The sequence below is a fragment of the Trichechus manatus genome, unplaced genomic scaffold (genome assembly GCF_000243295.1).
Source record: "Trichechus manatus latirostris isolate Lorelei unplaced genomic scaffold, TriManLat1.0 scaffold00016, whole genome shotgun sequence".
In the NCBI taxonomy this organism is placed as follows: domain Eukaryota; kingdom Metazoa; phylum Chordata; class Mammalia; order Sirenia; family Trichechidae; genus Trichechus; species Trichechus manatus.
In genome coordinates, this window is record NW_004443952.1 from 20,508,380 (window position 1) to 20,522,415 (window position 14,036).

The 14,036-nt window shown below is 37.0% G+C and overlaps 1 protein-coding gene across 6 annotated transcripts in view; it reads left to right on the forward strand.

The window, feature by feature from the left end:
* Positions 1 to 14,036, forward strand: part of TEX10 (testis expressed 10) — a 47,712-nt gene that overhangs the window by 8,147 nt on the left and 25,529 nt on the right. For 5 of the 6 annotated variants that reach the window (XR_002823281.1, XR_002823282.1, XM_004372225.2 and 2 more), the window contains exons 5-9: positions 127 to 239; positions 6,699 to 6,937; positions 7,698 to 7,833; positions 9,711 to 9,886; positions 11,775 to 11,952. Coding sequence is in view for 4 of the 6 variants with exons in the window: in XM_004372225.2 (XP_004372282.1) it covers positions 127 to 239; positions 6,699 to 6,937; positions 7,698 to 7,833; positions 9,711 to 9,886; positions 11,775 to 11,952 (842 nt within the window). In the remaining 2 variants the exon portion in view is untranslated. The remainder of the gene's footprint in view (positions 1 to 126; positions 240 to 6,698; positions 6,938 to 7,697; positions 7,834 to 9,710; positions 9,887 to 11,774; positions 11,953 to 14,036) is intronic. The other variant, XM_023727463.1, reaches the window with a different exon arrangement.

The window sequence follows — 14,036 nt, forward strand, 5'->3', positions numbered from 1 at the left end:
AGTTTTATAATGATAGGAAGCTTATAGTTGAATATTGATAAGTTATCAAATTTTTGCTTAAAGCCTTATTGGTTATTTTAGATTACTTTTTCTTACAGAGTTTCTGATCTTTGCTTATTTTAATAGGAGTCGTGGCTTCGAAGGAATTACCTTGTTGATTTTAAACACCATTTTATGAGTCATTTTCCTTATGCCTTACAAGAAATAACCAAGCACAAAAGGAAAGAGACAAATAAAAGGTATTGTAAATCTTTTCTGCTGTATAGACTTGAAAAGTGTATATGCTGTTTAAGTGAAGTTATCAAAAAATAATTTACCTTAATCTGGAGCTCTGAAGTGTTTGTGTGAAGTAGAGTAAAACTAGCAGTAGGATGACTGATCTTGAGCAAGTCTCTTAAAATTGACTGAGGTGGCGTGGTTTATTTGGATGAGGTACAATGTAATTATCGAATCTTTAAGCTAAACAGTATTTTGAAAGTTAACTAGTTCTTTCATTTATACATGAGGAAAGTGATACTGGAAACTATTATCAATATCCTGAAGGAAGTGGGATAATTGGAGAAAAATAATTATTTTTTCTAAAAAAAAAAAAAACAGGTCATGGATTACAAAATGGAATTTAAAACGATTGTATTCCTGGAAATTATTTTAAATGTCTACCTGAAGTGAGAGCAAATAAATGTGAGAACAAGTTATTTAATGAAATGTGATAAGTCAGTACCAAGTAGAACATTAAAACTATAGTTGTACCAAATGAGCAAAAACATTTGCAAGTGATCTTAAAGTCTGTCAGAGGATTCTTAAATATACCAAAGGGAAGAACTAGCTGTAGAATCACTGAGACTCTTTGAGCAGGCTGCAAAGGATATACTCAGAAGTGGTAAGGGTATAGCAGACAGAGGAGTTTTTCATTCATTCACTCAAAATTTATTTTGGTTGCTTACTGTGAACAAAGTGTCCAGATAATCAGATGTCTTAAGATCCTTGCTCTCCTAAGTGATTTTATTCTTGGGAAACGGTGTATCAGGGTCCAGGCAGAAGACAGAAACTACGCCAGTGGTTTTAACAGAATTTAATATAAAGAATTGTTGACTAGGTATTGAAGAATTTGCAAAGACAAAAGTGAACAGTAGGGCATTATGGAGGTAGCAACTGCAAGGAAGTAGCTACTATCTCTAGGACTGGGAGAACAAAGAGAAGAAGGAAAGAAGCAGCAGCTTGGAGGAATGGCTGTGTGGAGTCAAAACTCAGACCTCTGAAAAGTGTTGCTGCTCATCTGGTGCTAAATCCGTACGGGGCTGGGACCCAGAACTTGGCAAAGGGGTTACAGCTGGCTGGTGCAGGTGTTTCTGAGGGGCATGATCTGGTTCTTTGTCAGAAAAACTGCAAACTGGAATCACCTGTGACTATCAGACTGAACTACAGCTGGACGGAAAAGTTGCTACTGTTGGTAATAAGAAGCAAAAACAGGACTAGAAAGCAAACAGGAGAGTGTCCCATCTTCCTATAGCTTTCCAGTCTCTAGCACCCCTTTATTGGCAGACCCGACAAAGAGCCAGCTGCAAAGGAAAAATGTGGCTCACAGATTCCCAGTCCCGGCATCACAGAGTAGAGTACGGAAGGGCAGGTTTGAAGCTGAAAGATGATAGCTGAGTATCTGAAAGGAGAAGTGAATTTATATATGTAGGACAAGGCAGTATATAAGTGTCATTCATCCACCCACTGCCATCGAGTCAATTCTGAGTCATAGCAACCCTATAGGACAGAGTAGAACTGCCCCGTCGGGTTTCTAAGGCTGTAAATCTTTATGGAAGCAGACTGCCGCATCTTTCTCCTGTGGAGTCACTGGTGGTTTCAAACCACTGACCTTTCGGTTAACAGCCAAACACTTTAGCCACTGTACCACCAGGTCTCTTAAGTATCGTTAAAAATCCCGTTGCCATTGAGTTGGTTCCAACTCATAGTGACCCCATAGGACAGAGTAGAACTGCCCCATAGGGTTTCCAAGGAGCAGCTGGTGGATTTGAACTGCTGACCTTTTGGTTAGCAGCCAAGCTCTTAACCACTGCACCATGAGGGCGCCTAAGTATCATTAGAGCTGTACAGCTAAGGGCTATAGGAATTCATGGGAAAGGAGAGATCACTTCTTGCTAGGATAAACAGGTACAGCTATATTGAAGAGTAGTATTTGAACAGGAATATAGTTTCAGCAGGCAGAAATGGCACAAAGGATGAAAGATACTAACTGGAGGAGACAGCATACAAGAAAGACACAGGATCAGGTAGTGGAGAATATGGAACATAGTTAAGTCAGACCTGGTTTCTGCTACTCACTGGTCTTAATGCTGGAAGCCACTTGTCTTTAGAGTTCTTTTGTTTTCAGCCGTGATCCTTTTGGCATTGAAGAATTTTGGTTGGGGCAAAACTGTATTTTAGAAAGATTAACTTAGGGAGTCTCTGAGGATGGAGTTGGAGGGGACAGAGTCAAACAGGGGAGACACTTTTTTAAGTAAAATGTTAGATTGTTTTCCCACCACACAATTTTCTTGATAGAACAAAAGTTTTAAATCTGGGGTCTATGGGCAAGTTTCAGAAAATTCTGAAACTCTTGAAATAATAATGTAGACTTGTATGTATCTGTATTTTTTTCTAGTAGAGGGTCCATATAATTCATCAAAATGAGATTAAATAATGGTTGGGATGTTTGGAATTTAGCAGACCATTAAATATAAGTAGATTATCCAAGAGTATGGATTATACCACCATCATTCAACAAGTTTATTGGATATTTAATATGTTCAACACACTGTACTAGGACTGTGTGCTAAGCATTCAGACATAAAGGAAATAGGGTATCAGTTCTGTATAGCCTGGTGAGAGACAGTTATTTCTGTGATTCTTTAATCAGTGTCTAGTGCTAGTCCTGGACTGCCTAACTTCAAACTGCATTTACATGAGAAAATAAACTTGTAAAGCCACTGTTACCTAAAATTTCTACCACATGTAGCTTAAAAATCACGTCCTAAAGACTTTAGTAGCATATTAATAGTAATTATTGGCAGTTCTTAGGAGTAGCATTATTAAAAACTAAACATTATCCTAGTCTGCTTGAGAATTGTTACGTTTGAATCTGGAAGTTTATAACTTTGTTGGCATGTTTTGGGAAGCTCCTTATTGGTTTGCAAGTTCTTGAATATCAAGGGTGATGTCTGATTAACTTAGTCTTTAAACCTCCTTGGTACAGTTATTATGAGCACAGATATCTGTTAAGCACCATGTTTTGGGTATAATAGTATTGAGGTAGGTATTTGTTGGATGAATGAACAAATGAAACCTGGAGATTGTGTAGACACCTAAAGGGACCTGGATACTAACGAGATTGGCGTGTAATGACAAGTAGTGTTACTGATATCTAAGATAATGGCTAATATGTATGTTAATCTCTTAAGTGGGACGTGGCTTTTTGGTGGCTAGGCTATGAGGTACATCTGTTGCTGCAGATTACAGGATTTGGTGTTGCTTTCTTACCCTGTAGTTTTCCCTAGCGAATCTTTTCAGCATTCTAGTGGAGTATTGTCTGCAAAGTCAGGGCTCATTGCAAAATGAAGACTGGACATTGGACCAGTTAATCTGTGTGGGAAAATATTCTAAGGATGCTGTTTAGTTTCTGGAGAAACATTTGTAATGCTGGCATTAATGATGGTCTCTTATAAGAAGAACCTGGATATTCATGTTTGCATCCTTGTATCGCATGATAGCCTAGATTTGTGAAAACATCTTGCTTACGAAGAATTATTCCACCATCACTCTTGACAAAATGCTGTCTCCAGTGTAGTCCTCCTTGGACTCAAACATTTTGAGGTAGTCAAAATGTTACTGAAATTGTATGTATTCATGAAGAAATGAAAATAAAAGATATTCAACTTCCTTTCTTTAGTATGCAGATCAGAATGGATTGCTTATTAGGTGAATCCTGCAATAATAATATACTTCAGTTATGGTCCTGGAAAAACTGAGCAGGGTAGCTCATAGCCTGTACCTATTACTACATTTTGAGCAGCCTGTCGGGTCTCTCTCTCTCTCTTTTTTTTTTCCTTAATTTAACCGATACAACAACTTTTTGAAACAGATTGTTAGATTGCAGAGTGAACTGAATATTTCTGAGAGAGACTTTAAAAAGTAACCGAAGTATTACTGCTTATGAGTGAAAAGTCTGGTTGTTTTTGGTGATGTAGCTCTTAGAAGGACTTTCTCTAGCCATGGGGAGCTTGGTGATGAAGGGAACGGGCCATTCAACCTTTCTCCTCATGGCTTTTGTTTTTATACTTGGCAGTAGAAGTTCAGTATCTTACTCTTCAAGAAATGAAGTGATACTTCTTTTCAAAGCTTTGCTGCTTACACCCTTGACTTCATCCTTTTTGTCCTGGGTCCTTGATTCACCCATCTATCAGTGTTTTCTTCTAGCTATAACCCTTTCTCTATTCTTTCAACCAGATTTCCAGAACTTGCCTACAGTAACCTTTCCTCTAGTTCATTCATCAACCTACTGAAATTTAGCTTTCTTCTCATCTACCGCACTTTTGAAATTGCCCACTGCCAATGATAGTATGGATCCCTGGTGTCACAGTGGTTAAAGCACGTGGCTGCTAACCAAAAGGTCGATGGTTTGAATCCACCAGCCACTCTGCGGGAGAAAGATGTGGCAGTCTGCTTCCGTAAAGATTTACAGCCTTGGAAGCCCCATGGGCGGTTTTCTTCTGTCCCGTAGGGTCACTGTGAGTTGGAATCAACTTGGCAGCAGTGGGGTAATATAATGATCAGATGCCATTAATTAAAAAAAAAAAGAAAGGATTCATTTCTTGATTATAGAATAGTACATGTTCACTTAGAGGATTTTAGAAAATAAAGAAATAGTGTTATTTACCTCCCCATCACTCAGTGACTATTAACATTTTAGGAAATACTGCGTAGTGTTAAAAATACAATATAATGTTCTACAGTATTTTAATACTTTTTGTCAGCATTTTACCCTGCCAGGAGACATTTTGCAATACTTAAACCTTTTGTGTAAAAATGTACTTTGTTCTTTTATGTTTCTAACTTCTTCTTTCTCTTGTGCTTATTTGTGGTCTAATATTTTCCAACTACCCCTTGATTTTTTTATATTTTTAAGGATTCCGTCATCCAGTTTTCCCACACAGCACATTTGTGGTTTGATACACTCTCAGGATTCTCACTAACCTCTTCTGTATTGCTGACTCCTAAATGTTTATATAGCTCAGACTTCTACCTCAGTGTCACACTTGTACACTGAGTTGTCTGTTGGCCATCTCTGCCTGGAATTAAAGCAGAGATGCTTTAAGCTCAGCATATCAAGAGTAGAATTTATTTTCTGAATCTTTCTTCATCATCTCCATTAGTAGTACTGCCGTCTCCACTCAGTTGCTAGTGCTAGAGCCCTTGACTCCTCCCATCCTCGCAATCCCCAAACTCACATATATATATAAATTTAAAGCAAAGATCAAATCCAGGTAACTTTTATTCTTCTTAAATGCCCTCCTTTCCTCTCTGAAGTCCATACTATGGCCCAGGTTTTTACACTTGTTATTTCTTGCCTTTGATTGCTACTGTTGCCATAAAACTGCTCCTTTGTTGCTAGTCTTACAGCTTATTCTTTTTTTTTTTTGCATCCACAGAATCATCCACTTGAAAGAAGCTTTTAGCCATGTTAATCCCTTGCTTACAGAATTAATTTTTGTATTCTTAGCCTCCAGCTCTTTATAAAAATCTGGTCCCCTTTTACATTTCCAGCTTCATCTGTCATTTGTAGTCCTACATTTGATGCTCAGGTAGCTCAGAACTTCTTTTAGTGCCCTCATATTTGTGGTTCCTCACTACTATAACCTTGTTCAAGCTTAATGTAGGATTGTTTTTCTATAAAATTGGTTAGTTTGAGATGTGTATGTTTTTAATCAACCTTACATTTTTCTGAAGATGAAAAAAATAGGCTCTACCCTTGTATATATGGTAGTATTTGAAATGAATATTTGTGTGCTACGTTTCAAATTGTTTGTTTTTATTAAAACATACTGAGCTTTTTGGAATGTCTTTCAAGCTTTGGACAAAATGTGTTTTGTCTGGGTAGCATAAATAAACAGATTTTAATATGTTAATCATAAAGTCAAGTCATTTCAGGCAAGTGTTTATCTGGATTAGTCTCATCATTTCAAGATGAGAAAATTGTAGCCAGGAAAAATTCGGGATTCTTTTAAGTTACTTGATTAGTTAGAAGCAGAGCCAGAATCTACTGTGACCTCCATCCAAATAAAAGTATCTGCTTTAAAAAAAAAATCTTCAGATGTGTTAGGGTTTTCAAGTCTTCTTATCTCCAGATTACTCCTAAGATCACCAGGCAAGGTTATAAGGATCTTTACCTTTTGTATGCATAGAAACTTGGGTAATGAACTGAGTAGTATACACTCTGTACATTCATGCCTCCTTAACAACTCTGATTTCCATAATGAATGGATTATTTACAGAACTGTGGCCTGAATCTTGCCTAACCACCTGTTTTAGCGGTTTATTAATTCTGAAAGAAAATTATTTTTTATTGATCCATCGATAGATTAAGTATTATAAATGAAACAGGCATGGTAGGTGTAACACTTCATAGATGTGTTTGTTTTGTTTGTTTTTAGCATCAAGCATTGCACGATTCTCTCAAATAACGTAGATCATCTCTTACTGAATTTAACACTGTCTGATATCATGGTCTCCCTGGCAAATGCCTCAACTTTGCAGAAGGATTCCAGTTGGATAGAAATGATAAGGAAATTTGTAACAGAGACTCTTGAAGATGGCTCTAAGCTAAATAGTAAGCAGCTGAACAGATTGCTTGGGGTGTCGTGGAGGTTAATGCAGATACAGCCAAACAGAGGTAGGTGATGTGGCTTTGCTCTTATTTAAGAGAGGAGCTGTATGCATGCTGTTTGGGATCTAGCTTTGAAATGCTGACTTGTAGATACTCCATGTAATCAAGTTAATCACCCTAAAGCCAAAAAATGTAGCTAGCCAAACCGTTTATAAAGGAATATTTGCTTGAATGCTGAAATCACTTATGGCTCAGAGCATTCCTTTTTCCTTGGATACGTCCACTCTGAAGCAAATTGATAAGATTTCTAGTAGAATGTAGAGCTAGAGTAAAGGAAGTGTAGGTATTACCAAGAGATCATTTTGTTGAGCCTAATGATAAAGAAATAACCTCTTCTCTATTTTGATTAGAAATTGAGGGCTTTTTCCTTTAGTCCATGTAGAGTGAATCTTGTCTGTCTTCGAGCTTGAAGTTGTCTTACATTAAGTTGGTTTTTAGTGCAACTAATTCCTTTCTAGCTAGATAGATTAATTTCATTCAAAAACAGCATTCCTGTTTGAGTCCCATCTAACTCACCTTTCTCATATCCTGGTTTTTGTTATCCATACTTAGGTTTGTGGTCTCTTAGGAAAATGTATACTGTCTTCTCTGTTAGTTTGACTTGTATTTGTCAGTCAGGCATTGCTGTGGAATTTTGATGGTAGTCATCAGTTTGTGGCTAAGATCTTCTTTGCCATGGGAACAAAGTAAAGAACTGTGTTTTTAGAGGAATTGGGGGACTATTGAAGAACACATTTTTTAATTCATATTTTCCCTCCGTTTTTAGAGGCTACGGAGACTCTAATCAAGGCAGTTTATACTTTGTATCAGCAGAGGGGCCTTCTCTTGCCAGTTCGGACTTTGTTACTGAAGTTTTTCAGTAAAATCTATCAAAAAGAAGAATTGAGAACTTACAGAGTCAGGTAAAATTCCATTTGTTATTTTCCCTTTCTTTTTCTTGTGCTGAGTTATTTTATAGTCTGTTTAAATATTTGAATAAGATGATTAAATCATTTGAGAGTTTAGCTTATTTTTCCTATTTGGATTTCAGAAAATATATGAAACTGTATAAAGAAGCATACAGAATAATGCTGCTGTACTCTATACACGTACCTGGACAGATGGAAGCCTTTTTTGGCATGTGTTTCCACTTGTTTCTATGTAGCTTAAGGACAATAGGAGCAACCTATAGTGACCTCAACACTTTCTTTTGCCCCCCCCATAAATATTACGGAGTTATATCACTAGCCCTTAGTGACATATGGGGGCATATGGAATAAGAATGAGGGCAGTAGAAGGTAAGGTTTCTGGCTCAGTTTGGTGCTGTCAGCTGATACAGACAATGTAGACCGTAGGACTAAGGAATTAAATTTTTTGATATGTTGAGTTTGAGGTTTATTTGGGATAGTTAGGAGATGTTTGGGTGGAAGATGCGTATTTGGGATACTTCAACATAACGTAAGTAGTTGTTTGAACATATTTGAGTCTTTGCTGACTATGAGCCAGATGCTTGTCATAATTTATCTCAATAATTTTCATAACACAACCTTGAGGTAGACACTGTTACTCCCATTTTAGAGAAGGAAACTGAAGTTTAGGTTAAATAAGTTGGCTAGTGTCATGCAGCTAGTAGGTAGCAGAACTGGGACTTAAGTTCAGATCTCTCTGACAACAAAACCAAAACCAAACCAAACCTATTGCTGTCGAGTCGATTCCAACTCATAGCGACCCTATAGGACAGAGTAGAACCGCCCCGTAGGGTTTCCAAGGAGCGGCTGGTGGATTTGAACGGCCGACATTTTGGTTAGCAGCCAGGCTCTTAACCGCTGAGCCACCAGGGCTCCCTGACAACAGAGGCCATGCTTAAATCACTAAACTGTTGGAAGATAGGCGACAGCTGTCACCAGAGTTAGGAGACATTAGAGCTTCAGCAGATGTGCTAAAGAACTAAAGTAACACAAGTTTGAAGCCATTAATGTAGGGGCAACCTCCACTGAATGCATCTATGTTAATACAGTATAATAATTAACATTCATTAGGATAGGTAGTTCACAAAGAGTTTCGTATGTACATATCCTTTAACGGAAAAATACAATTTAGATAGTACCCCCAAATTGGATAAACTTTTTAGTTTAGTGGGTGTTACAGTTTGAATTGTGTCTCCCCATAATATATATTGAAATCCTAATACCTGTACCTGTGGATAGGGATGTGATCTAATGTATTGCAGTTAACTCCCATAATGCAATCTAATATAATGTACTCAGTCAGCTGAAGTCATACCAGGATACGGTGGATAATAAACCTAATTGCTTTTGAATTATATAAAGAGCAGTATAGACACAGATACATGCTAACACACAGATATCAGGGAAGATAGGTACTAGCTGATGAGGGAGGCAGATGAATCTACAAACTCAGAACTCCAAGGAATGCTGGCTGTTAGAAGCTGAAGCAGACAAAGGACCACCCCATAGAGCTACGCCCTGAATTTGGGCTTCTAGCCTCCTGAACTGTGAGAAAGTAAATTTTTGTTCTTAAAACCAACACACTTGTGATATTTGTGTTACAGCAGCGTTAGGAAACTAAGACAGTGGTTAAAACCTTGGAAAATGCACGTAAATAAGCTCATGACTTTTGATGCTGCTGCTGAATAAATGATGCTGTTATCTTGTAGGCTCTCAAATGTTTAAATGAATAAATTTGGTGTTATTGGTAGATAATTACGTAGTGAATTTATGGTGTGTTTAAACTTTTGTTTGAGTTTGTTTCCTGTTTGTTCTTCTTTGGCCTTTCTTAGATATCGTAGTAAAGTGCTATCCCGATGGCTGGCTGGTTTACCATTGCAACTTGCTCATCTTGGTTCCCGAAATCCTGAGCTCTCAACACAGCTTATTGATATCATTCATACTGCTGCAGCACGAGCAAATAAAGAATTACTAAAAAGTTTACAAGCTAATGCTCTCCGAATCTATGGTAAAAGAGTTTGGCCGTTTAGTGGTGTAGATAGTCATTGGTCTACCCTGATTTAGGAGGGATGTTTTTAAGGGGAGCTCTGTAGGCTTGCCTTTCCTTTAGTCTGAATTAATCAAAGTTGGTTAAATTGCCAAAACAAAACATCGAACAATGCATTCATTTTCAGTTGGAAGCATTTATTAGAATAGCTTTAAAAGAGTAATGGTTGTAGATGCTTATTGGATGCTTAAATTGTCTTCTAAATGCTATTCACGGATTCAGAATTAATCAGGTACTTAAAAATTATTTTGAAGCTTAGATGGCAAGACAGTACCTTTATTGCTTATTTACTCACAATGAAGATCTTGTATGAATTCCATGTATTAATGGAATTAATTACAGGTAATCCCCAACTTACAGTGGGGTTCTGTTGTGATGATACCATTGTAAGTCAGTTCTGATGAAAGTTGAATACCTCCTTTTTTTTTAGTTTTCTTTATTATTGTCTTTATTATCAGTATCTTTATAAATCTGATCTTTGAATGTTTGTGAGTGAACATCTGAGAATGATAACATCAGCAAATTACGCCCTGCAACATTGTATGTAGTACATACTAATAACGATAAGATGTACCAAAAAAAAAAAACCAGTCATAAGATTTGTCATAACTCAGGTACATCATAAGTTGGGGATTACCAATATATGCTTTATTCATATACTGACTTAATATTTAAGGAAAAATATCAACAAAAGCATAAACCAAAAAAAAAAAAGAAAATCTGCTGTCGAGTCAGTTCTGACTCCTAGCAACTGTGTAAGACAGAGTAGAACTGCCACGTAGGTTTTCCAAGGCTGTAAATCTTTAAGAAGTAGATTGCCATATCTTTCTCCCACGGACAGGTTTGAACCACCGCCCTTTTTGGTTAGCAGCTGAGCACTTTAACCACTGCATCACCAGGGCTCCTTTTGGTTTAGAAGCACCTTATTTAATATATATTGTTGATTCATTAACATTGAACCCATGGCCAACATCACTATAACTCATGAATATCATATATGAATTCCATTTATTAATGGAATTAATTTTATGCTTATCTAACACCCACATTCCCATCACAGCCTTCTTGCCGTCAGGGACACTATACAGCATTTTAGCACTATGCTTGGGGGCCGTTTTAAACAGTGAAGTCACTAACAAAACACAAAAACAAGAAAAGTTTGGCAGTACATAAACCACAAAAATACTTGTTTACAGTACGAAAGCTAAAACAAGAAGGCAGGGTGTCGCCTTATTCAACCTCAGCTGGGAACATACATGTTGGGAAACTCAGCCCCTGTGCACGTGTCTGTAAATGACTGCGAAAGTACGTGTGTGCTGCGCGTATTGTCTTTGGGGTTACAAAGAATTTTTAGCAAGTAGGCAAATTTGCAAGTATGGAATCTGAGAATGAGGAGGATTGACTTCATTCCTTTTTATTGCTGAATAATATTCCACTGTATTGATACACTGTTTGCATTTATGCAGTCATCAGTTGATGTATATTTGAGTTGTTTCCGTTTGTGGGGATGTATTTTAAAATCTGCATTTTTAAAATATCGCTCAGACACACACACATAAGCGGTCTTTTGCTGTAAATTAGGTTGATATTATAATTGTTACTCTTTAGCAGACTTCAGTGATTTTTACTGTTGTGCTTTGTACCTAATCTATTTACTTCTTCACCCCCATCCAAAGTTCTCATTTATAACAAGACACTTAGAAAATACGTGATTATTACAGGGTCAATTACATTATTAACTGAATGATTATGTTCGGTGTTTTACTTTAAGAAAATAGTTTCTTAAGAAACATACACATATACTTTATGTTAAAACTTATTTTCTGTATATGTCTGCGTACCCTACTAGATCCACAAGAAGGCACTGTGGTGGTTCTTCCAGCAGAGTCTCAGCAACGTCTGGTTCAACTCGTCTATTTTCTACCCAGCTTGCCTGCTGATTTGCTTTCTCGTTTAAGTCGTTGCTGTATTATGGGAAGGCTTAGTTCAAGTTTGGCTGCCATGCTTATTGGGATACTGCACATGAGGTAGCATACTCAAGTGAGCTGTATTTTACATGTATATAATCTTTTCTCCCCACCCTTTTTACTGGTAATTTGTGAATACAGAAGACATTGAAAGTCACACACTGCCCCATCACCCATCGCTTTCGAGTCGATTCCAACTCACGGAGACCTATAGGACAGAGTAGAACTGCCCATAGGGTTTATAAGGCTGTAGTCCTTATGGAGGCAGACTGCTACATGTTTCTTCTGTGGAGCGGTTGGTGGGTTCAAACCGCAGACCTTTCAGTTAGCAGCTGAGTTCTTAATCACTGCACCACCAGGGCTCCTTCACACATTGCTACTACCTTTGTTTTTCTTATTGTGATGAAAATGTACACAACAAAATGTTTTCTAATTTACAATTTCTGTATAGTTCAGTGACATTGATTACATTCTTAATGTTCTGCAACCACTATCGCTATCTTTTTCCAAATTATTCTATCCCTTTAACATATGCTCAGTGCCCCCTTAGCAAAAACTTTCCCTTTCACCCCTGGTCACCACTAATCATCTTTGATTTCTGTATGTTTGCTTACTTCATTTAAGCGAGATCATACAGTATTTGTCTTTTTGCAACTTATTTTGTTCAGCATGTTTTCAAGGTTCATCTTGGGGCATGCATCAGGACTTCATTTCTCTTTATGGCTGAGTAATGTTCTTTTTTATGTATATGCCACATTTTCTTTATCCGTTCATCTGTTGATGGACATTTGGCTTGTTTCCACCTCTTGGCTGTTGTGAAAAGTGCTGCGGTGAGCATTGATGTACAGGTTTCTGCTTGTGTTCCTGCTTTCACTTCTGGGTATATACCTAGGAATGAGATTGCTGAGTCATATGGTAGTTCTATGTTTAACTTTTTGAGGAACTGCCATAATGTTTTCCACAGTGGCTGTACCATTTTATATTCCCACCAGCGATGGATGAGGGTTCAGTTTCTCCACAACCTCGCCAACACCTGTTGTTTTCCTTTTTTTTAAATCGTTGCCATTCTAATAGGGGTGAGATGGTTTCTTACTGTGGTTTTGATTTGCATCTTCATAACGGCAAATGATGTTGAGCATGTTTTCATGTGCTTGTTGACCGTTTGAATATACTCTTTGGTGAAATGTTTATTCAGGTCCTTTGCCCATTTTTTGATTGGGTTGCTTCTCTTTTTGTTCTTCATTTACTTTTAATGCAACAGTTACAATTGTTGTTACTGAGTGTACTACTGAGTTCTCGAGCATGAGACTATTTTATGTGTTTAGTGGTTTGTGTAGATAGGTTGGAATAAGGGTTGAAATTTAAATATCAAAAACATGTAGTAAGGGTTTACTGGCAATGAGAATAATGTACTTAAAACCTTCTGTGTCGTGGAATTGTGATACAGACCTTCCGTCCAGTTGCCTAGTGTTTGTCAGTCCTTTTAGTTTCAAGTTTCTGAAACGTTGTTCTAGCTTTCAGTGTATCACAGAGAGACTCTTGATGGTCATATCCTTAAGTATTTTAAACATTTATTAGTTTACCATTTTTTCTTCATTAGAAATAAAACCCCTCCTCTTTGTCTAGTTTAAGCATTTAATAATGCCAGGCCTTTTTATAAAATTAAATTATTTATTTTCCTACAACTTAAATGGTTTTGTATTTATTAGCTTCCAGTAGAGGGCAGTCTGTTTCTTTGATTTAACTCTAATCGGGGGTATGTTTTAACATTCAGTTAAAATCATATTTTGAACATTTCTTAAAGTTGATTGTCTTCAAAGCCGCATTTAATCTCTTTCAGTGTCAGTTATAATTCACTTAGGCTTACTTTTGGCAAGGGTATTTTCAAAGTCTTTGTTTTTTTCTTTTTGTGGTGATTTGTAGTAAATTTTGGAAAATATGTTTAATTTACAAATAATGATAATAGGCATTCATACTCATTAAATTGAAAGCAGATTGCCGTTGTAGTTAAAAGTTCACCAAGTTAAATTTTCTATTTTAGTATCTGTACAGAGTATATTGGTAGAATTCCCTCCTTATGGCTGTATTGCTCCATTCAAACGTACTTTTTAGAAAAGGATACAAAAATCAGAACTTTTCAACTT